The sequence below is a fragment of the Harmonia axyridis genome, chromosome 2, assembly GCF_914767665.1.
Source record: "Harmonia axyridis chromosome 2, icHarAxyr1.1, whole genome shotgun sequence".
Taxonomy (NCBI): domain Eukaryota; kingdom Metazoa; phylum Arthropoda; class Insecta; order Coleoptera; family Coccinellidae; genus Harmonia; species Harmonia axyridis.
Window position 1 is genome coordinate 2,648,033 of NC_059502.1, and position 26,414 is coordinate 2,674,446.

The following is a 26,414-nucleotide window of genomic DNA, read 5'->3' on the forward strand; positions in this document are numbered from 1 at the left end:
TGTCCAAGGTATGGAAGAGATCTAAAGCTTTTCATAGTTGTTTTATCGACTCCTGGTGGAGTGAAACAAAGAGAAGCAGTTAGAAGAACATGGGGACACTTTTCCATGAGAAGAGACGTGGAAATAGCGTTCTTCATTGGCGAAAGCAGCATTGCACAATGGATCAACGAACTGGATAGAGAAGAAAAAATTTACCAAGATATAATAAGGTGTCCATTTCTTGACGAACCAGAAGTACCAACTTTAAAACTCATGCAAGCACTAGAATGGGCAAACAAATACTGTTACAAAGCGAAATTCTTACTGAAAACCAACGATGACGTCTTTATAAACCTCTCAAAACTTCTTCAAGTCATAACAAAATTGAACCAAACAGAAAAATATATCTACGGAAGACTTGCTAGAGTGTGGGAACCAACCAGGGTTATGAACAACCCAAACTCCATTTCTCTAGATGAATATCCGGATCCTTTCCTTCCTGATTTCACCATAGGACCAACGTACCTCTTTCCAGTCCATTTATGCAAAGAACTGTTCCAAGGAAGTCTCCAACAAAACTATATAAAATCCGATGATATTTTTCTGACTGGTTTGGTAGCAGAATCTTTGAAAGTGAAAAGGGTACATATGGAAACTTTCGTGAATGCTAGACTAAGTGTAACCACTTGCAACGTACGTAGAGCCCTCAGTTTGAAGTGTTTGGAACCTATTGATCTCTTCGAGTTTTGGGTAGTCGTCCATAACTTGAGAATAAAATGTGAGAAACTACCAAACAGCACTGAAGTTCACCAACAGGAATCACCTGACTACGTGCTGTCTAGGACTTCCCTTGGAGACGACCTAGAGGAAATGTATGTGATGGCAGACTGAATCATAGTTTATCAAATCATTACGTTAAAATGTTTCTTTTTAATTGCAAATAAATTACTGAATTCGCTCAACTTTCTATGTTTGAAAAAATCTTTCGAACAATGCTAAATTCATGATGAGTCATGTTATATCAATAATATCGTACGCTAAACAGATCCCTGGGGTGCTCCATTATCGGTTAAATTCTAAATTTCAAGACTGCCTATAAAATGAATCTAGAACAATGTTATTATAAGGGTGAATAATTCATATTGGTTACGTAGCATTTCTCACTGTTACCTCACATCTCGAAACAAAGCCACAACGTATGTCACATGAATAAATAAAAACATAAGAAGTTTTTTCTCCGTCCTCTCATTATTAGACTAGAATAATAATGAAATCTAATAAGGAGAGCTTACTCCTAAGAATGCAATTATCTATGCGATCTCTCAAGCGCTCAAGAAGTTGCTGTGACCTTTTCAGTATAAACAAATCGATTAATGTTGCTGTAAATGTATTACTTACTTTCAATACTGAGAAGATTTAAATAATTTTTGTTGTGGGTATATGAGGTTTTGCACTGGTTGGGTTCACATTTTTCAAAAGTAAAGGTCTCAAGCTATGGCTGTAGGATCATTTATGTCTCGTAAATTGAGGTACAACGCTACAAAACTGATGAATTACAGTATGTGAAATCTAACCTTGAATTTTCTGTGAATATCTTCCTTCATCTAAAGTCTCCAGATTGGTTCGTCTTAGACCTTAACATCTGTTACACGACATAGCAAACCCAGGATGTTAAAAAAGTCGTTTCAAGGACTGTCGCGTTCAATTGTATTGTCAACATTATTTTTTCCATGTGAATCTCGATATGATGTGGGAAGATCATTTCAATTTATTGGCATTCTCATCGAGATTAAAAAAAAAATGCACATGAGCAAAGGCTCGTTTTTTATGTAACAACTAAGTTCTAATGATTTTGCTAAATTCACAATAGACCCTAAATTTAGACCTTTTTTTGTAAAAAAAAAAAGTTGAAAATGGGGAGACCATATTGAAAGTTCAACGTATCCAGAAATCCTAACAGAAACTAGAAAACTTATCACCAGTATGATAATTCTGTCATGTGATCTAACTGACAGTAGACCTCAGCCCTCAGGATATGTTAAAGTACTTTGACAATCGATGTCAAGTGGCAGAATATATAAGTTAACGTCATTTTGCCTATATATTATGTTTGCGCATAGAGTAATGAACATACATAGAGGAACTATACTCAATTTTCACATGTCTTCAACATGGTTAGATTACGTTGTCGGATTGTGATATATTTTCAGATCCACAATTTTACTTTATCGTTATGAATGTGTATCATATTGAATGAAATATATTTATTTGAGTGATTCCCGATTAAATATGCAAATTTGAATATTTGGAATCTGATATTTTCACAATTGTGGAATTTATAATAAACAGAATATTTATTACTTTCTGTATCTACCTGCTGAAATCCAAGGTTTGGCAAATTTTGCTCTCCTAGTGTCATCGGTTGTTTCACGTCGTTTGGCGCTCTTGAAGTTTGGTTTCTCAATTCCTAATATATTACGCTAATTTATTTCAATAAATTTTGAATTAATATGAAACTTTGATTCACTATGGGACATAAGAAGTGCGTTCTTTGTGGAGAAACTCGCGAATTGAGTGAAATATCGTATCACTGATATCTTTTCATTTCCGTGCCCTTTATGTCAAATTTGATAGTTCATGTTGGGGACAAAATTTGCTTACTGGAGATGACATATGCTCCCTATATCTATGTTTATGAGGTTCTGACAGAATTGCTATAGAATCTAGAGCTTTGTATACGATACGGCTTCTTGATATTTCGTTTTCCTGATATATTCCAAACTAGCAAATTGATGGAGACAAATTTACAGGTAGAATACTACTTTCATATTTCAAACGAAATTTAGTGTTGATATAATCCTGAGAATCATAAAATATTCTAGCAGAATATCGTTGAAAATTACTCAATATTTTAGTCAGATCCGTCTTGAAATGAAATTTGTTTAATGTATCTAAACTCATCATTCGAAGATTCTAGACGGAATAACCGACAACATTGACCCATTTAGGTATGATATTGAAATTTTTCTCGAAAATTGATTTGATTTAATTTTCTACAAAATTTGCAATATGTTTCCTCAAATTCGAAGATTTATAACGAGAAACTGAACCATCCAAAGGCATTCCTAACCTGATCTTGTCCCGAGATATTTACCGGTTAGCAGCCGATGAAAATAATTATGTAGAATCGCCTACACAATTTGTCCTTCAACTTCTCATCGCTAGTCTAATTTTCCAAAGCGACACTGTAGTGTGCGACCAGAATAAACAAATAAATAGAATTGAATGCCAATAATCACCTACTGTTATTACCCAATTTGTGAGAATTGTTAACCTTGATTGTCGATTTGTTTCGTGTATATGAATGAGTACAATGTTAGGTGCGTTTTCGTCGTTTCTCGTTCTGTTATGTTGGCAGTAGTGGAGGAAGTCGATTCTACAACTCCTAATTTTTGCCAGTTGAAAGAATCGGTATATCTCTAGATGAAATTCAATAGTGATATTATTGAAAATTATTGGGGTAAAGGGTTACAAAAACGGACAGGGTAGAAAAAACATTGGATCACGATATCTAGAATATTTTCTGTAAAATCAATCGTTCCTAAGTGAGGATCTTAGAAATATAGTAGAATACGTTTTTCAGACAGAAATTTGACTACTAAAATCAGAGAATTTCGAACTTTTTTTGATGTAATATCACCAAACGCAAACACTCAGAGTAATAAACACAGATAGAGGAAGCATATGTCAATTTCAGTAAGCAAATTTTGTCCCCAACACGAACTATCAAATTTGATATGAAGCGCGCGGAAATGAAAACATAACAGTGATACGATATTTCACTCAATTCGCGAGTTTCTCCACAAAGAACGCACTTCTTATGTCCCATAGTGAATCAACATCTCATATTAGCTGCATGAGCTGCAGAAATTCATTCAGAGAAGAAAAAATACTTACGGTAACTTCAATATTTATCAAGGAATGTTTGAAGTATATACACCAACACAAGAAGTCGATGAATTTAAATCAGGATCAGCATGAGCATGATACAAGAAGAAAACATCAGTTGATAACACCATTACATCGCTTAGCCCGGACACAACAATTTTTTGACTACTGGGGGGTGAAATTCTACAATTCCCTCCCATCAAGAATGAAAACCCTGCCAATGAATGAATTTGATCGAACCATCAAAGAGTTTTTAATTAACGGTTCTTTTTATAGCATAGAAGAATATTTAAGTTCGAGTATGTTATAATATGAATAATTTGACATAACATGTAAATTTTGATGTTGAATAAACTTTACTATTAATATTACTATTAACTCAAAATATATTAAAATAAATACCTAAATTTATCAGAAATTCAGAAAACAAACTTCAAGCGCGCCAAACGACGTGAAACAACCGATGACATTAGGAGAGCAAAAGTTGCCAAACCTTGGATTTCAGCAAGTAGATACAGAAGATAATAAATATTCTGCTTATTATAAATTCGACAAAATATCAAGATATCAGAAAATATCTAATTCCAAATATTCAAATTTGCATATTTAAACGGGAATCACTCAAATAAATATATTTCATTTAATATAATATACATTCATAATGATATAGTAAAATTGTGGATTTGAAAATATATTACAATCCGACAACCTAATCTAAACAAGTTGAGGACATGTAAAAATTGCGTATACTTCTTCTACCTATGTTTAGTACTCTATGGTCAGAACCAAATGTCGTTCTATATAAGCACTCTCTTCGATAGCTTTGGAATAATCGAAAAAAACAATACATTACATCAATTCATTGGAACATGCATCTTACCAGTGTAAGATTTTTCGTATTTTCTCCAAACCTTCTGCTAATTCCACTAATTTACTAAAAAATAAATCCATATTGATTTGAAATTACCTTCAGAATACTGACTAAAGATCAAGAACACATTCGCGGATTTATCCTTTACAATCTTCTATAATCACTTAACCATAATTCGGATAATCAATTAAACAATGTTGAATTGTTGCAAATGTGCATGGGGAATTCCATAGGATTGAATCCCAATAATAATAAGCGAGGAAATCATTGTAATTTAACCGCAAACCAATCTTCAGACACATCTCATTGTGGTCAGACCCAATGAAACTAATGGTCGAAAATGTAATTAGGCTTCATTTAAAAAAATTATATATCACATTTCAGAAAAATCGAATTAGATAAAATTCGCATAGTTACAAAATGGTGGATGCGATTTTAAACCAAAATTTAGTGATTTATTATGATGACATTGTTGTCAGTTGGTTTATCTAGATGAGGAAATCTGATTATATGCTTCCCCTGCACGAAATTTACAGTGATTGTTTTATATGTGAATTAGATTATGAAATAAATTCAAGACGATAAAGACTAAGTTACAAATAAAATTCTGAAAAAAAAATCATTATAATGGTTCTAATAGTTCATGAATATAATATTTAGTAATGGCATCATTAAGTTTATTGTATCGTTCAAGTTATGTTATGTCAGATGTTTTGATATTATATCGAAATAAAAAAAATTGTTTGCCATAACAATTCAGATACCACTCGATAAAGATCCTACATATGTCACAAGAAAAATCTTCGCGTCTTTTTCCACAAACAAAACATAAATTACGAGGCGAAGACATCGATAACAAAATCCACTCATAAATAACATCTTAGCCGATCGAATTAGAAACATTCAGCTGCGATATAAAACAGGAAAGCGTTTCAAATGTTTGACCTTGGATACATATGACGAAACATATTCGGAAACAACAGATCCACGATTTTCAACAGGTGACTCTTCTTCAATTGTGAAACTCGATTTTCTCTCGGTTAGAATACCGGTAAATTCACACAAAAAAAATTCATCTCGTTGAATATTGATACACTTGTTGGCTTCACCCTTGTCGAAGTCAATTCGAGAATTTTTTTGGGTTGGCCATATTTCGCATATATAGGCATTCGTGATGAAAATTGTGTTTTATTCAGACTATTTCACTCGAGTTTTATATATTGGTAAACAACCATAGTTCTAGTGGAAAAACTTTTATTTATTTCCATGATTGCAAAACCAACATGATGATTTTTCAGCAGAAAAATTTTGAGAAGTATCATTGAATTTATTTGATCCAAATGGACTGTTCTTGTAGTTGAATAATGAAGGTCTTCCCGAATGTCATAACAGTGAAAAATGTTTGGTGAAATTTCATTTTAAGTTTATTGTTCTTTAGCAATTACTTTCATGCAATATGTTTTTATAAAATAACTCGCCTGCACTGCTCGTTATTTTTTAAACAAATGCCATTCTCTAAAATAGTCAAAGCAATGGAACATAATGAGAGAAAATTATTCTAGCCTCTCTTATGATTTTATAAGAAAATTATCGAGCACAACAAGAAAATAAGAAGTCCTGTTTAACTTTTATCAAATTCAATAAGGTTAATGAAACTAAAAAGGAACATTGCATTTATGAAATCGAAAAGAAGCACATTCTGAATTTATTTCGCTATCACGTAACATTTATCAAGTTATGAATTGCCGAAATGTAACCATTGAGAAAGACCAAAATTAAAAATGCATGTAATTTAAAGGAAGAAAATTTAATATTGTTATGATGAGTAACTTCCAGAATCTCCAGTGAAATAACCAAAATATTACCATTCGTGCAGACCAAATAGCAATTTGGTGTAGATGAAGATAACCTAATATTTGATAGGCGCTTTCTGCATAATTGTAACTTGCTATTCGTTATTCTGTCGTGCATAAATACACACAAGCAAGTAACAGTTATGAAATAACAAAACGTTCGATTGAACTAGTTTTTGGTACGGTGGTGTCAGCTAGGTTTGGATCAAAGGCCATACCGTTGAGATAAACGTGCTGCCGCCAGAGCTGCTGGTACTGGCTCCATCGATGAGGCTCCTGATCCTGCACCTGAGCCTGGACGTGTGTCAAAGTACCCTGCATAACACCAACAGGAACTGGGAGCCCGTTCATCTGCGGGTTCTGAGCAACCGGTGGCAATTGATAATCCATGTTTAGTCCTCAAAATACCACAAAACTCATATCAGACAAGCATGCTACGCGCGCACAACACGCCCCAAGCACACTTAGATACCTGGTGCCGGAAGAAAACTAGCTGGGTACCGCGAACCGTCGAAGCCGCTGCCCAGACCAGCACCACATGCAATCAGCACTCTTTGATTTGAAAAACCGCGAGAGTGAACGGAGTCCCGGAGTCGGCGGGTAGAGGGGATCACTCTCAGTTTTACCGGAAGAGAGACGGTGTTGCTATTGTTCTTTTTCTTGCGCTGGTGTTTGTGTGGACAGATCCACGTCTTTTTCACGACTGGTGTGTACTGGCGGATTCGGCGGGTCCCGTGCTAGGGTTTTTGGACAACGCGGAAAAGAGAAAGAGATGATTGTTCGGTGGTTGAACACCTTAGAACTCTCACTTTTTAATTTGTTATTTTGAGGAATTGATAAATGGACTTGGGTTCCCACGGAAGTGGATATGTTCGAGGTGCAGGCATCGTCTGGGGGTTTTTGAAACGGAGGGTCGTTTTGACGAAGTTTTCTCTTTTAGGAGGCAGCATCTCTGAAGACGCGGTCCCAGTAGAATATTTTTATTTTTGTCCAATGTGATTTTTCTGTTCTGGTTCATTATTTTAAAAAAGAACCTTCTAAGAAAAACTCCTTCCTGAAATTTCCACAATTTAAGTTTTACCGAATGTGCAAAATCCAAAACTCGAATAAAAAAAATCCATCCATCTGCTGTCAAGATAGTTTTTTCGAAAACTGTGTTATTTGCATGAAATTCTTCACAACAATTAGATATTTCACGAAAAAAACAAATCGTAGAAAATTATAAAACATAAAATTACTGAACTTTTAGATTAAATAATTATTCATCTATGATTTTCTTGTCAGACAGTAAAGAAATTTTATGAATTTTATTATTGTAAATGAATGAGATCTAGGGTTTTCCACCATAATTTGACCCCCCCCTTAACTTTGTCACTGAAAGAGGTACAGAAAAATGTTCTCTACAAAAGTTTCACGAAATCGACTAGTGTTTTTTAAAATGATATCAAGAAATGAAATATATACAGAGTGGGCAACATATTGATTGCAACTTCATTTTTTCAAATGAAACACCCTGTATATTTGACTAGCTCTTTTTCCCCTGACTTCGAATATAAAAGGTACTTTTTTTTAGAGCTATAGAACTTCAAATTGCAATAAAACAACGATGGATTATTCGATTGACTTGAATGTTATTTATCCGCAAGATAATCTTGTGGCGTTACATTTTAAATATGATTTCTGGCATATGACCGCCACGGCTGGCTCGGATGTAGTCGTATATCGGCAATAACACGGCGAATGTTGTCTTCCAAATGGTCAAGGGTTTGTGGCTTATCCGCATAGACCAATGACTTTACATAGCCCCACAGAAAGAAGTCTACAACAACAAAATAAAATGGACGTAGTGCGCGATACGTATTCCGCACAGAACCATTATTTTCGAAATAAAATTGCACTATTTGCAAGCGCTGTTCAGGCGTGAGTCTATTCATGATGAATTGTCAAACCAAACTGAGAATAAATCACTTAACAGCTATTATCGGTCTCCATTTTGAACAGTAATGCCAACTTAAAGTTATATACCTCGAAAAAAAACACCCGTTATTACATATGTTTGGCCTATCTCTCTTATTTTGAGTACCACAGAGTTTCAAATTTTAAGAACCACCTGGCAAGCTAAGTAATCAGTTTTCAAGTGGAAGGCTGCGATAATTCAAAATGCCCTTTTTCGAGTTATCTCGTTATCAACGATATATGACATACAATAAAAAGGTATGACAAAACATACTATTAGAAATGAGTTATCAAGGAACCAAAAAAAGACTTATTCATTTAAGTACCTATACAGAAATTTATCATACATATGAAAGGTCAAATGTAGAGTCTACAAGAATAGAAAAGATGATCAAAAATTAAAATAGAATCAATTTATATGGGAAAGTGAATCGACACCATTACATCTGGTGTTCCAGTCTGAGGTCTTTATTCAATTTTAAAATGTAAACATCAACAAAATGACTCTTCGTTTCAATTGCTTCAAAAATTTCTTCGCAACGCTTCGTTCAATGGGTATTAACATTAAAAAAATTGTCCGCAAATCAACAATGAAACTGCTGCGACTCTAAAGTACCCAAACTGTGCGTATTCACTTGACGAAATAAGGCGGACGATCTTGGGAAAGTACGCCAGGAATTTTGGTCGAAAGTGTGTCACAAAAAATCCAGTTTTTGTAGGCCCACTCGATTCGAGCGGCGTTAAAAACTTGAAATGACCGTAGTTGCAGATTGATCAAGATTACTGTAACAGAAGAGGTGAAATTTGTGGTTTCGTGGTATTGCTGATACGTGACATGTGGGTGCGAACTGCGCGAAAGGGGTTCCGCAGTTTCATTATTGCTATGACGATTGTGAAGATTCAAAAAAAGGATCTTATTTCGTTAAAGCATGATGAGTTCAAACTTTTGTTTCGAAACAGGTGTTGACAAAGTTGAATAATTTAACAAAATGTTACAGATAATATTTATAGACAGCCAAAGAAGGTAGTTGTTCTTTAACATTCCTGTATTGAATTCCTTGAGTGCTTGTTCTAGAAAAAATGGTGTGTTATCATTTTTGGTCAAATATTCATTAATATTCGAAATTCACGTCAAATTTTGACTCGGTAATGAAACATTCGTATCCAAATCAAATGAATTTTGTCATATTCATAACTTTATAAAGATGTGTTTCCTAACAAAATACAATTTTCAAATTGTAACGGGTGTTTTTTTTCGAGGTATATAACTTTAAGTTGGCATTACTGTTCAAGATGAAGACCGATTTAACAGCTGTCAAGTGATTTATTCTCAGTTTGGTTTGGCAATTCATCAATAATAGACTCACGCCTGAACAACGCTTAAAAATAGTGCAATTTTATTTCGAAAATAATGATTCTGTGCGGAATACATATCGAGCACTACGTCCATTTTATCGTCGAATTTTGTTTAGCGATGAAGCGCACTTCTGGTTGAATGGCTACGTCAACAAACAAAACTGCCGCATCTGGAGTGAAGCTAATCCTCAAGTGAATGTCGAAACCCCGTTACATCCAGAAAAACTGACTGTTTGGTGCGCTTTATGGGCTGGTGGAATCATTGGTCCGTACTTCTTCAAAAACGATGATGGCCAGAACGTTACAGTCAATGGTGATCAGTATAGAGCCATGATTACTAACTTTTTCATTCCTGAATTGAACAACCATGATGTCCAGGAGCTGTGGTTCCAACAAGACGGCGTAACATGTCACACAGCTCGTGCCACAATCGATTTATTGAAAGACACGTTTGGTGACCGCCTAATTTCACGTTTTGGTACTGTGAATCGGCCTCCAAGATCTTGTGATTTAACACCACTAGACTACTTTCTGTGGGGGCTATGTAAAGTCATTGGTCTATGCGGATAAGCCACAAACCCTTCACCATTCGGAAGACAACATTCGCCGTGTTATTGGCGATATACGGCCACAAATGTTGGAAAAACTCATCGAAAATTGGACTTCCAGATTGGACTAAATCCGAGCCAGCCGTGGCGGTCATATGTCAGAAATCATATTTAAAATGGAATGCCACAAGATTATCTTGCGGATAAATAAAATTTATGTTAATCGAATAATTCATCGTTGTTTTATTGCAATTTAAAGTTCTATAGCTCTAAAAAAACACCCGTTACAACCTTACTTCTGAGCTTGTTTCGTTTTTAAATGAAATATGTCAAATTGTGTATTCTATTGATTGTGAACAGCATAATAGACAGGTAATCTATATTTAAGAAAACCTGCTATGGGAGCTGTTTCTAATGTAGGCCTTGTGTTGACATGTCATTTCACCAACAGAAATTGTCATGCTAATTCAGAGGCCTCAATGAAGATGTGTGAAAAAAATTGTATTCATAATGTCACAATTTCTCTATGAGTAATTCGTTCTGACGTACAAATCTTGCTTGGTCTGGCTACGAAAATTATTTTATATGTTGATTATGTTTCAATTACGTTTTTAATAGGTATTTTGGAAATGGTGATATTTTGTCTAATGTCTAATTTATAATTTGGAAAAAATAAACATGTGTTCAAGTTTCACGAAATGAAATAATATATTTTTATATTGGAAATATTTTTGGAAGATGAAAACTCTATATTGAAAAAATTTGTGACGAAATCTATATACATATCTCGTTTCAAAGCCTAGGAATATGTCAAAAATCTCAAAATTAGTATAATTTGGGTTAGTCCGACAGCTGTCACTCATTCCTTGCTTAGTTTTTAGAGGCAGATAAAGTCAAAAGAGATAAATATAGACATTTAGTTTCATCACGGTTTATTACTGACTTTCCAAAAGTATTTCGACTACTTAAAGTTTTTTATGAGTTTAAATATTTCGTGAGGTGGAGTAAATGATGATCTATAAAAGTTTAATTAATTAAAATATATTCTTTTATAGAGGTGAACCAAAAATCTTGTAGGGAAATGAGCTGATTCCAAAAATGTATCACATGTTGATACCAGTTGGTACAGGATGGACAAAAATACAATAGTTGTGTGTGTGCTCATAAAGTAACGCGTAACATTCTTTATTAGTCAAATTAACAATATTATCAAAAATACTTATTGTCTAGCGGCAAGTGGTTTAAATGTAACACCCTGTAGATTGTTACATTCTTAGATTGATAAAAATAACAAAAGCAATTCGAAAATTCTGGGGTTTTTAGACAATTTTTCACATGAAATTTATACGTGGGTTCAGGATACCTTAGTTTAGTCGTTGAACTCTCTCTCTTTCATTTCTCGAATAGAAAATACTGCATTAAGGGCTTTTATAGTACAATTTCAATCAAATTCCACCTGTTTATATTTTCTCGCAACCACTGTATAAAATAAAAATAAATCCACTCTGTACATTTCCATGCTATCAACTCGGCTACATTATGCTTATGAATTGCTGCCATATTATTCCCTCCAGGGAATATAAAAATGATAGTTAGGCAAATTTCATGACAGGGAAATATTTGGATAGAGTCCACCGGTGGGACAGGGTCTAGTGTCAGGGGAGGCAAGTATTACTTATTTCGATTAGGAAAATTGCATTATTTTTGTAGATTCAGATTGCCGTGTGTATAGGTGGGCCTGTTGTTCCACTATTTTTGCTTGAATTCGTTAAAATGATTGGTTTTTACGGAGCAGAGACTTGACGTGAGGGTATAGCTCGGCTAGCTCAGCGTGCAATTTTGCTCTGGGGGCAAAATTCCGTGGTCAACATTTCGGTGGTCTAAATATGGTGGCTAGCTTGGTGAATTTGGATAATTTATCAACGACGAATTTCGTCACGAAGCCTAATTGAATTATATTTTTTATGTCATATCAGTTTGTTGTTTTGATTTTATTGCTTAGTTTCCGTTGACATAGTATATTCTACTATTTGTACTATTCGTCAATTATGTCTGACGAAATCTATTTAACACCAACAGAATTAAGAGAAATTGCGAATGAAATGTCGCAAATCATCTCACTAAATCCAAATCCAAATTTTTTTTTAGATCTTTAGAACTTTAAATTGCAATAAAATAACGATGGATTATTCGATCGACATTAATTTTATTTATCCGCAAGATAATCTTGTGGCATTACATTTTAAATATGATTTCTGACATATGACCGCCACGGCTGGCTCGGATGTAGTCCAATCTGGACGTCCAATTCTCGATGACTTTTTCCAACATTTGTGGCCGTATATCGGCAATAACACAGCGAATGTTGTCTTCCAAATGGTCAGGGGTTTGTGGCTTATCCGCATAGACCAATGACTTTACATAGCCCTACAGAAAGTAGTCTAGCGGTTTCAAATCACAAGATCTTGGAGGCCAAGTCACAGGTCCAAAACGTGAAATTAGGCGGTCACCAAACGTGTCTTTCAATAAATCGATTGTGGCACGAGCAGTGTGACATGTTGCACCGTCCTGTTGGAACCACAGCTCCTGGAAATCATGGTTGTTCAATTCAGGAATGAAAAAGTTAGTAATCATGGCTCTATACCGATCACCATTGACTGTAACGTTCTGACCATCATCGTTTTTGAAGAAGTACGGACCAATGATTCCACCAGCCCATAAAGTGCACCAAACAGTCAGTTTTTCTGGATGTGTAACATACACTTTCGACATACACTTACACTTACACTCCAAATGCGGCAGTTTTGTTTGTTGATGTAGCCATCCAACCAGAAGTGCGCTTCATCGCTAATGGACGTAGTGCGCGATACGTATTCCGCACAGAACCATTATTTTCGAAATAAAATTGCACTATTTGCAAGCGTTGTTCAGGCGTGAGTCTATTTATGATGAATTGCCAAACCAAGCTGAGAATATGTCACTTGACAGTTGTCAAATCGGTCGCCTTATTGAACAGTAATGCCAACTTAAAGTTATATACCTCGAAAAAAACACCCGTTACAATACAAAAGTCACTAGGATTTATGATCTGATCAATGCATTATTGAAGCGTGTATCATTTTTAGTAATGACGTAGTTTTTACTTGTCATGGGTAAAATGATGATAACTTCAACATGAAATATCTTATTGAAAAACCCTTAAATGTGAGGGTAAACAGAATCTCTATGTTTTTTCTCGTGAAACATTCCCCAATCTATTATAATAAACAAATAGTCGCACAGAATCGATTCTAGCGCGGCCGAAAGCGAACCAAATGAATATTTTAACGCAAAAAAACATTTCCTTATAGATAATTGCCCAGAGAACGCATTATTAATAACGTGAAAGGTTCCACTAGGCTCCAACAGTGCGTGGAGAGGGATATCGAAAATGATTGCTAAATCCGAAAGAGAGAGTTGTTTATTTATTATTTCACTTTTTACGGGTGCCGAAAATTCCGAATAGAAGAGCGTATTTCCTATACGAGAAATCGCTTTGTTCGTATATGCGCGAGGTCGCATCTGTTTTCGAACGCTACGAACGTCTAGTTCAAGTTCAAGAATCGTATGTTGCAAGATTCGAATCGTTATGAACTCATAATAAACGATGAAAATGCTGGATTACGGATTTGCACTGTGAAATTCAAGGTTGGCTATGCTGCGGGAATCCCCGTATGAAAAAATGAGCGACGTTTTTGGTCCAGAATTCGCGGAAAATTCGTCTTTGAAAATTTTTCACTCAAATAGCAGATGAAGTGTAACTTCTTCAGATGAATTTAATTAAGCTACAAACATCGCTTATCAACGAATATATATATGTATATACTAGCGGACCCGACAGACGTTGTCCTGTACACACGTCTTTAATTTCATACTTTTTTTAATGAGCTGAAACAATCTGGACCGCTTTGATGAAAATTATTATTGAAAAGTTATTACTTTGTTAAATAAATAACAGCATCGTAAATGAAAACTTTAACTCATTTTAATGAAAGGTGAAAAAGCTTGCACTCAAAACATTTTATAACATATAGTATATTTATTTTTTTTTAATTTACAAAAACTTAATTTATCGTAATGCCATTGGATGTACAATATTTTTAGTTAGTCCATGAGGAGTATAAACAAACAAACTCGATGGTTTTCCAACTCTGGAACACGCAACGTACAATTGGCCGTGAGAAAGAAACGGATTTTCTATGTCTAAGCCACAAAATGTCATCGTTTGACATTCCAAAATCAACAACTCCTTATAAATAAGAAATTAATTGAAAAAACATTTTCCAGTAGACCAAACTGTAAATCTAAACCATTCTCGAATCTCCACGAACACACACAAAAAATTTCATCAAAATTGGTCCAGTCGTTTAGGAGGAGTTCAGTCACATACACACGCACACAAGAAATATATATATTAAGATGTATACCTACATATTAACGCTTAAATTTCATTTTATTTTTGCTGTTTTTTGTTTTGTTTTAATTACATGGAATCTTCATGCTTACACTATTTCAATGCTTGTATAAATATATACAGATTCACACTTATTATTATTATGAATATCTCCACCTACCTATATTTGAGTCATTCAAGTAGAACCTCGACTGATACTCGTAGCAAAGATTTGCAGAGTATTCGCAGTGGTAAGCAGAGCCTTTGCAGTCAGAATACCTCCCCATACAATCCTGGGGCAGGAAATACTCGTAGTCTGGCACTCTGTCTGATGCGTACCCATAATAGTTTTCCCGAGGCCAAAGCTGACCCTCAATTTTTTGACTCGCACTAGGGGTTACTCTCTCTAAACTTTTTTGCAGATGTTGCGGTCCCTACAAATATAGTTGTTGGAAGATTTTCCGGAAATAAATCTTTGTGACTCAAATTAGGATTTACGAAGAAGAATGACTAGTTGAAAGCTGAAAAAAGTTTCGATCAAAATGGGACAAAATGAGTTTAAACGTGAAAGGTTATAATGAAATCTATTTTTTTTTTTTTTTAAGAAAAGTATTTCGTTGAAGAAAATGAACAATGCTGCTCGATGTTAAGCTTCAAATCATCTGTATTGAGCATGAAAGACTTTCAAGGTTAACTTCAATGATATCAGTAAAAGAAAAAAGTTCTAAATAAGGTTATTTTGATTAACTAATATCGGGAACAATTAATGATTATATTTCATATTTGGAAGCTGGCATATTTAGAACAAACTATGATTAAATTTCTCATGAACAATATTATTGCATTTTTTCGGACTAGATCTTTAATATTTTCTTAAATGATACAATAGAATTCTGTTCATTTTGCATTTAGTTTCTCACTATGAGAAGAGTCTTGAATTTTTGAATAATCTGAAAATATGTCTAATATCAACAACTCTTGTTTAAATTGAACTCCAATCAATAATGATCTGAGTAAAGACTCTTTGAAGTCATTCTACATGGAAAATCAGTGATAGTTGGAACAATGATCCATGAATTTTATGTTTTAAAAACTCAGTGTGCTTTTTCTTGAAATTTAAACTTTCACAAATATCAGCATTGAATGAACTTCTTGCAATCTAAATTGATTCGCAAATGAGTTTTTAAGTTTTCCTCCTATTTATATCGATTTATATATTGTTTAATCGAGTTTTTTCTTTATGTGATACGCTATCGTTACAAAAATAATGGAATTTCTGATTGATTTATCAATTAGAACGCTGTGTTATATAGAAAATTGAATAAAACAAATAAACATTATTGTAAATAACTAAACTAAACTAGTAAAATTCATAAGATGACAGAATTGGTATATAATAATTTTTGCACATTTCATTAAATGATATAGGAAGAAATGAGAAATCATTTTATAATATTTGCATCGTTTCAAATCAAACTATTCGTAACATCATTTTCCATGTAGAATTATAATCTTAAAGAAACAGGACTATCATTGCAGAAAACATGTTACATACACGATAATGATTGTTATAGTTTTTCACAAGTTGTCGTATAAACACATGCATGAATTTTTGTTGAAATAAATGGAGCATTTTACAATTTACTTGAAAATTATTGAAACAATATAAAGGGTGATCGAGATAAAGGTAAAATATAGATGACAGAAAATGTTAATATGAATTATGTCCTTTCAAATCAATTTGTGAGATATATTAGATTTATCTTGAAATAAATATCAATGAATCACCCAGTATATAAAAGTTCAGTTCAAACAAAATTCGAGAGAAAAACAGTGGATATGATTTCTACTTTAGATATTCATTAGATAATTCAATAAGTCATTACCTTAGTCGAGATGAAATTGCCAAAGGAAGGTTTAACAAAGTTTAGGAAGCATATTAAAAATTGAACAGATAGAACCACAGACAAGCAATACTTATCCCTTTACGTTTCTCAGTTTCTTCCAACTCAATATACCGAAGAAACAGTGAGGCTGAATCCTGAATCCACTCTGAAGGAGGATCAAAGAAAAAATTACGAATTGTCGAAAATCAAAAACTTTCCCGCTATTGAATCTATGGAGTATGGACTGCGTAAAGAAATGAAGAATCGTCAAATCGACTTTGTTCGATCTATCGCAAAAAAATCATTCTCTATTTACGATTTTCGTGAATCGGTGTGCTGACGGCGAATCCGGTCGGTTGAATGGCACAAAGATTAGTCGGTTTCGGAACCAGAGAACTGTGTCACGACCGAGTCTTAGGAAGGTGGTTGTAAAACTAAATTAGTGGTGTTTATATTGGAATAATCAGGTGGATGCGATGTTGACAGAGGTGGTGGAATGTCTGGAGATTGAAGACGGTAGTCAGGGTTACTAATATTGGAGATCTGGTTGTGATCGATCTCAAGGAATGAGAGTAGTCATTTTTCAGGGTTAGCGTGGGTTCATTCCCTACCGACACAGAAAAAAACCCGGTTGTTTTCAGACATACATTTGTCGTTTCCACCTCACGTTGATTCTCATAAACGTGGAGGATTTCGAGGTATCAGATGAAAACGTTTTGAATGTGTAACTCCAGATCTCTACAGTTGTTCAGTTTTAAAAAAATGGGAACGGCATTAACGTGATGTGTTCGAATTCGTAAATTCGAAATTTCAACAGTTATTTCACAACCGGAATTTCTGCTCGATCATATCTATGAAACTAACGAATGAATAGAACATGCTTGTAGACATAAATTTCAAAAAACTTCAATAAAACTCTATTATTTCCTTCAAAATTTTCTTTGAAAATGTTGAAAGTAAAATAGCTCACTATATCTTCTTATAAAGGGTGTTTTTTTAGAGCTATAGAACTTAAAATTGCAATAAAACAACGATGGATTATTCGATTGACATCTATTTTATTTATACACAAGATAATCTCGTGGCATTACATTTTAAATATGATTTATGGCATATGACCGCCACGGCTGGCTCGGATTTAGTCCAATCTGGACGTCCAATTTTCGATTACTTTTTCCAACATTTGTGGCCGTATATCGGCAATAACACGGCGAATGTTGTCTTCCAAATGGTCAAGGGTTTGTGGCTTATCCGCATAGATCAATGACTTTACATAGCCCAACAGAAAGTAGTCTAGCGGTGTTGAACCACAAGATCTTGGAGGCCAATTCACAGGTCCAAAACGTGAAATTAGGCGGTCACCAAACGTGTCTTTCAATAAATCGATTGTGGCACGAGCTGTGTGACATGTTGCGCCGTCTTGTTGGAACCACAGCTCCTGGACATCATAGTTGTTCAATTCAAGAATGAAAAAGTTAGTATTCATGGCTCTATACCGATCACCATTGACAGTAACGTTCTGGCCATCACCGTTTTTGAAGAAGTACGGACCAATGATTCCACCAGCCCATAGAGCGCACCAAACAGTCAGTTTTTCTGGATGTAACGGTGTTTCGACATACACTTGAGGATTAGCTTCACTCCAAATGCGGCAGTTTTGTTAGTTGACGTAGCTATTCAACCAGAAGTGCGCTTCATCGCTAAACAAAATAAAATGGACGTAGTGCGCGATACGTATTCCGCACAGAACCATTATTTCCGAAATGAAATTGCACTATTTGCAAACGTTGTTCAGCCTTGAGTCTATTCATGATGAATTGCCAAACCAAACTGAGAATAAATCACTTGACAGCTGTTAAATGGGTCGCCATCTTGAACAGTAATGCCAACTTAAAGTTATATACCTCGAAAAAAAACACCCTTCAATTACGCTTTAAAATTTCCATCGGTAACGGAATGACAGGTTAAATAGTGGAAGAGTATCTAACCTTTGAAATGTGTCTGATACCTACGAATAATGTTCTCGAGATGAATTCTACTACTTTCTGTGGGGCTATGTAAAGTCATTGGTCTATGCGGATAAGTCACAAACCCTTGACTATTTGGAAGACAGCATTCGCCGTGTTATTGCCGATATACGGCCACAAATGTTGGAAAAAGTCATCGAAAATTGGACGTCCAGATTGGACTACATCCGAGCCAGCCGTGGCGGTCATATGCCAGAAATCATATTTAAAATGTAATGCCACAAGATTATCTTGCGGATAAATAAAATTCATGTCAATCGAATAATCCATCGTTGTTTTATTGCAATTCAAAGTTCTATAGCTCTAAAAAAAACACTCTTTAGTAACTCGATAAGATCTTCAGAATAAGGTATCGCAACACCCCATTCAAAATCAAGGGGTTGTACTCACCCCCGTTAAGAGGTTTTTTATATTTTCATTTTAAAGACGGAAAATTGAGATGTTAAGTTATCATTGGACCACACTATATTCAACTGTCGTATTCGAATCAAAACGACGGTCTCCAGCGAAAAAAAACTGTTACCACCTAGCACACCTACCGGCAACGTCGCGTAGCCCAGAGGGTGGTCTTGGAGCACGCTGTGGAGCACGTGGACAAAGATCACGTTGCCTCCAACGTGTGCAACCCCGTGCCCCGCAACTAGTAGGGTGTCGAAAGAATTCAATATCGAGTGGGAGTCTTCACCAGATAGTTCACTTATTGAATGATATCCGAGCGCATTCTTAATAACAACGATACCAGCATTTTACACTCCTGTGACCTTGTTGCTGCTCACACGATTAACATTCTCACCTATATCGAGAAAGTTGGCTTGGAAAAAAGTTACAGACGTTTCTTTCACTTCTGACAGGGCTTGGTGTGGATGGTTCAATGCTAACCACTAGCATCTCCCTGCTGGTGCAGAAGGAGGTGGGTTCTGGCTGCCAGCACTTCCAATCGAGTCCTGTACAGGGTGTTCCTAAATGGAGGTACAGGGTGTTTTTTTTCGAGGTAAATAACTTTAAGTTGGCATTACTGTTCAAGATGGCGACCGATTTAACAGCTGTCAAGTGATTTATTCTCAGTTTGGTTTGGCAATTCATCATGGATAGACTCACGCCTGAACAACGCTTGCAAATAGTGCAATTTTATTTCGAAAATAATGGTTCTGTGCGGATTACGTATCGCGCACTACGTCCATTTTATTTTGTTTAGCGATGAAGCGCACTTCTGGTTGAATAGCTACGTCAACTAACAAAACTGCCGCATTTGGAGTGAAGCTAATCCTCAAGTGTATGTCGAAACACCGTTACATCCAGAAAAACTGACTGTTTGGTGCGCTTTATGGGCTGGTGGAGTCATTGGTCCGTACTTCTTCAAAAACGGTGATGGCCAGAACGTTACTGTCAATGGTGATCGGTATAGAGCCATGATTACTAACTTTTTCATTCTTGAATTGAACAACTATGATGTCCAGGAGCTGTGGTTCCAACAAGACGGCGCAACATGTCACACAGCTCGTGCCACAATTGATTTATTGAAAGACACGTTTGGTGACCGCCTAATTTCACGTTTTGGACCTGTGAATTGGCCTCCAAGATCTTGTGATTTAACACCGCTAGTCATTGATCTATGCGGATAAGCCACAAACCCTTGACCAATTGGAAGACAACATTCGCCGTGTTATTGCCGATATACGGCCACAAATGTTGGAAAAAGTCATCGAAAATTGGACGTCTAGATTGGACTACATCCGAGCCAGCCGTTGCGGTCATATGCCAGAAATTATATTTAAAATGTAATGCCACAAGATTACCTTGCGGATAAATAAAATTGATGTCAATCGAATAATCCATCGTTGTTTTATTGCAATTTAAAGTTCTATAGCTCTAAAAAAAACACCCTTTACGAACGAAATTGACAGATTCCTTGATTTATTTTAAGAATTGAAAGTACTTTGAACATCGGCCTGCAAACGCTTTGTTTTCAAGAAAAGAAAACCTCAACACCCTGTGTTGAGGTTTTCTTTTCTCATAGAATCTTACCTTCACAAAATATTCAACTCAAATTTGGCGTATAGATATTCCAATTCAAAGACTTCATCATATGGTATGCTAATTCTGAATCCCAATTTCAAGCTTAGAATGCAACTCTACCAGGGTGATATTTTTTCAGTGTCCACTCCTTTTCTCAAGAACTTTTTTTGGTGAGCCACTTGTTGTTCAGAAAAATATAAATAAACCTTTAGTAAATTAGTATTAAACTTTTTGGTTTCTTGTGGTTTTGTTGTATCTGCTACCGAATTGGGGAAAAAGAAGTTTTTTTTACTTATTCCCCCAATTTTCAGCGAAGTTCAATAAAGATAACTGGTATAATCATCACAAAAAGTGGAACTACAAGAAACACCCTGTATCTTGAAAAGAAAGCGTTGGCGGGCCTTTTTTCTTAAAAATATCCCAGGAAAAACTCTCATTTTCGATTGTACTTCCAATTTAGGAACACCCTGTTTGGGGAACATTAAAAACAGTGAATTTTTTGATTAATAGTTTTCTCTAAATGTCAATGAGTGATATAAAGTTAAGTTATTTCTATTCGAAAAACTAGCTATAAAAATTTTGTGAATTCTAGGAATTATGGTGATTTCGTCGAAATCTGAATGTTATAAATATTTATACTTGAGAATAAATTATTTTGATATTATTTATAAAAGGAAATGCCAATAAAATGTTCAATTTGAAATGTGAAAATTTCGAACGTATTAGAACACAATGTTCTCGGAAAAAGATAATCAATTCAGGAAGTAGTAAATGGTAAATATTAGTGATATTGAACAGCTAGTAGCAGAATCAAGTGTTTAGATTATTAAAAAATCGTAAAATAGTATGGAAATAGGTTACATCCGCTGCATGGTGAAAAAAAATTCTATAAGACATCAGACATTCAGTTTGAATCAAATTTAATGATAGGGGGAAATCCAAACAATTTCAATGAACTTTGAGGAAAAGTAGTTCATTTGACTTCAAACAGCAAAATTCGTCGCAAAAAAACGTCTTATTACATATTCACATTCTGTGAAGAATCATACTCTATGGTACCTTAGGATATTAAGGCGTTTTTGTGCGACGAATTTTTGCTTGGATCTAATACAACCATGGTCTTGCAGAGGTCCTCGTAATAAAACGCCTTGTTATGATATTCTATGATTCGGCATAAATGCCTAAGACATTTTTTCGCGACAAACTTTTCTTTTGGATGTTACAATTTTCAACTTTATGTGTCGCGAAAAAAACGCCAATAGATACATTGACGAATCATATGATCATCATAAGTGTTATTCAGACTCGAGTTCAGACTCTACTTCATCGACAACTATATGGATAAAGAATGTGAAGCCTAATGAAGAAGTGATTGCCAAAGTTGAAGCAGATTTGAAAAGCAAAGACAAATCTTTCAACAGAAAAGTTAGAAGGGCATTGGCGTAGAGATATCACACTTGAAGGTGACTATGTCGAACAATAATGTCTAATTTTCAAGAAATAATGTGTTTCTACTGGTAACGCCCTGAAGAGAAGTGATATCAGCAAGAAACCCGTCGAATATCTTACAAATTGTCAAAAACATACGCCATTGTGACCGATTTAGAAACAATGGGTGTATAATTCAGTAAAAAGTTCAATAATCCATAATTCCAACTGATGTACTCTCACATGTTCGAAATCGTGATTACAAGGCTACGTTTCCCCAAAGAACCAGTAGCTAGGCAACAAAATATTCATGCGATATAACCTTCCTTCCAACTTTCTACGTTTGTGGATTAAAGCAGAATCAGTGTTTAGGAGGAAGACCATAAAATGACGTTTTTTGCTTTCTGATTTTCAATAATAAACATTTGCATTCGCATTAATATTTTATGACGTGTTAAGCAGGCAGTGTCAGATGTCAAACTGACATTTGATTCGAATTTACTCTTATGCTTATCTATGTTAAGGAATGTTGATCATAATATCTTTTTTTTTTGTGATGACGAAGCTGTGATTTGAATTTATTCGATGTCATATTTATGTTGTTACAAAATTTTAAAAGAAAGTATTTTAATATTCTACTGGAAAGATTCTCACGAAATTGGGAAAACGAAATTTCAATATGTAATTCTTGTTGAATTTTTCCATGAAGGAGACTTCAAATTCACATGAAATTAACTTCTAGTGTCATATGTCATTCAAAATCCAACCGCTATTCAAATCCAACTGGAAATGCGCTTATCTGAGATTAGTAATTGACGTAGTTGGAACTTTTCCTTCAGTTGTGAATGAAGATATCCCACCAAGGTGGATTTCCATTCAACCACAGAAAGTGCATATTATTTATGAATCACAACAAAATATGAAATTCCCATTTTAGGTTGGTAGCTCAAAAACAGGCAAATGTGAAGATGAAATTGAGAGCTTTTATTAATTTATAACGAGTGTTTTTTTTTTCGAGGTATATAACTTTAAGTTGGCATAAGTGTTCGAGATGGCGACCGATTAAACAGCTGTCAAGTGATTTATTCTCAGTTTGGTTTGGCAATTCATCATTAATAGACTCACGCCTGCACAACGTCCATTTTATTTTATTTAACGATGAAGGGCACTTATGGTTGAATGGCTACTTCAACAAACAAAACTGCCGCATTTGGAGTGAAGCTAATCCTCAAGTGTATGTCGAAACACCGTTCTATCCAGAAAAACTGACTGTTTGGTGCGCTTTATGGGCTGGTGAAATCATTGGTCTGTACTTCTTCAAAAACGATGATGGCCAGAACGTTACAGTCAATGGTGATCGGTATAGAGCCATGGTTACTAATTTTTTCATTCCTGAATTGAACAACCATGATGTCCAGGAGCTGTGGTTCCAACAAGACGGCGCAACATGTCACACAACTCGTGCCATAATCGATTTATTGAAAGACACGTGTGGTGGCCGCCTAATTTCACGTTTTAGACCTGTGAATTGGCCTCCAAGATCTTGTGATTTAACACCGCTAGACTACTTTCTGTGGGGCTATGTAAAGTCATTGGTCTATGCGGATAAGCCATATGGTCATATGCCAGAAATCATATTTAAAATGTAATGCCACAAGATTATCTTGCGGATAAATAAAATTCATGTCAATCGAATAATCCATCGTTGTTTTATTGCAATTTAAAGTTCTATAGCTCTAAAAAAAACACCCTTTACTTAACATGAGAGAAGTATATTCTCCGAAATTTAGGCACAATACGTCTCAACAAAAATTTAAGCCTACCTACTCACCTACTTGTCTGTCCGACAGGCAAAGAAATTCAGGGCACACCATTTGAATAAATGGACTTGATATTTTATAGAGGTCGTTTTCAAAAAATTGCAGTGTCTTTCGGATCAGCTGTAGGGTGATACGTAAATTTGCGAGAGACTTGAAAACTTTCCAGGAATTCAATAAAAAATAAATCGTAAAATTGTCTCAAACTGTGTTCTTTAGCTTGAACCTTTATTCGAAATTGATTCCTCGTATATCCCTTGGTTAAACATAATATTAATATCAATAAAAGAAAATAAATAAAACACTTGACTATACGTATAATATAGTAGGTATAGTATTAATATTAAACCTGTGGCGACAAAAAGCAATTAGACATAATGTCTGTGTCTAGCCGAATTTGTTGTCACAATACTTAATATAAATGTACCTGCATTAGTGTTACAATGGTCTTTCGTGGTACTTGTGCAAACAACTTTCTCATTCATATGGTTCTCCGAACGATACAATAGAGAATATCTTTCCCCTACCCTTATTAGTATGCATCAGGTACCATGATACCATTGCGAAGGCATTCAACTTAGAGAATAAGAAAAGGAAGAAGAAATTCACGGTGTACAATATGATTTTATGTTTGTAATCCAGGTATTACACTGGGAACAGGAGAGTTTGTTTACGTTATACACAAGGGCCATAAAGTATTTATATTATGCCATAATGTACTCAACATTGGTAACTAAGCAATAAAACCAACTGGTATGACTTTTTTTCCCAATACCTAATGCGAAAATTTTCTAATCCGGCACTGATTCTGATAAAAACATAGGCATAATAAAAACCATAGAAATAAACAAATATATGCTAACTGTTTTTCTTTTTATGTCCATCAAACGTTTGAGATCATTATCGAACAACCGCTAAAGAAAAGTCAATTAGAGTCGACAAAATTATGTACTGAACGATTGGAGTAAACATAATCAACAACTTCCATACATAAATGCGTCAGTAAAAGTTGATTTGAACACCTCGTGGACTACTAGCGTAATAGGCACGCGTATAAGTAGAAGTCTGGTGAAAAACTCGACGTAAAAATAACACTTCAAAGCGTCTAAATTTAACCGGACTCGGTCCTGTCCATTTCCTCTTCGTTTGTGGATGCGTGAAATGTTCAGACACGGTCCTAGAGAAGGACCACGAGGACAATTCATTTGGAATTCGGTTCTATATTCATTCGAAAGGTTAAGTTTCACCAGGCAGTTGTAAGGTTAGAAATAGGTGCGGTGTTATTTCCGAACAGCATACGTAAAAACATCAGAAAACAATATCTTTCATTGGAAAAACGTGCAGGTTTCATAAAGGTTGTTTTTTTTAGAGCTATAGAACTTTAATTTGCAATAAAACAACGATGGATTATTCGATTGACATGAATTTTATTTATCCGCAAGATAATCTTGTGGCATTACATTTTAAATATGATTTCTGGCATATGACCGCCACGGCTGGCTCGGATGTAGTCCAATCTGGACGTCCAATTTTCGATGACTTTTTCCAACATTTGTGGCCGTATATCGGCAATAACACGGCGAATCTTGTCTTCCAAATGGTCAAGGGTTTGTGGCTTATCCGCATAAACCAATGACTTTACATAGCCCCACAGAAAGTAGTCTAGCGGTGTTAAATCACAAGATCTTGGAGGCCAATTCACAGGTCCAAAACGTGAAATTAGGCGGTCACCAAACGTGTCTTTCAATAAATCGATTGTGGCACGAGCTGTGTGACATGTCGCGCCGTCTTGTTGGAACCACAGCTCTTGGACATCATGGTTGTTCAATTCAGGAATGAAAAGTTAGTAATCATGGCTCTATACCGATCACCATTGACTGTAACGTTCTGGCCATCATCGTTTATGAAGAAGTACGGACCAATGATTCCATCAGCCCATAAAACGCAACAAACAGTCAGTTTTTCTGGATGTAACGGTGTTTCGACATACACTTGAGGATTAGCTTCACTCCAAATGCGGCAGTTTTGTTTGTTGACGTAGCCATTCAACCAGAAGTGCGCTTCATCGCTAAACAAAATAAAATGGACGTAGTGCGCGATACGTATTCCGCACAGAACCATTATTTTCGAAATAAAATTGCACTATTTGCAAGCGTTGTTCAGGCGTGAGTCTATTCACGATGAATTGCCAAACTAAACTGAGAATAAATCACTTGACAGCTGTTAAATCGGTCGCCATCTTGAACAGTAATGCCAACTTAAAGTTCTATACCTCGAAAAAAAAACACCCTATAGTA

The 26,414-nt window shown here is 35.2% G+C and overlaps 1 protein-coding gene across 7 annotated transcripts in view; it reads right to left on the reverse strand.

Moving 5' to 3' along the window:
• The window catches only part of LOC123672781 (thyrotroph embryonic factor), an 89,110-nt gene that overhangs the window by 59,630 nt on the left and 3,066 nt on the right, over positions 1-26,414 (reverse strand). For 2 of the 7 annotated variants that reach the window (XM_045607062.1, XM_045607061.1), the window contains exon 1: positions 6,870-7,356. The exons of 3 other annotated variants lie outside the window; for them this stretch is intronic. In XM_045607062.1, the coding sequence (XP_045463018.1) occupies positions 6,870-7,041 (172 nt within the window). In that variant the 5' untranslated portion in view covers positions 7,042-7,356. Of the gene's footprint in view, positions 1-6,869; positions 7,357-15,124; positions 15,459-26,414 lie in introns of those variants that run through there. 2 more of the 7 variants (XM_045607066.1, XM_045607064.1) reach the window with 2 other exon arrangements.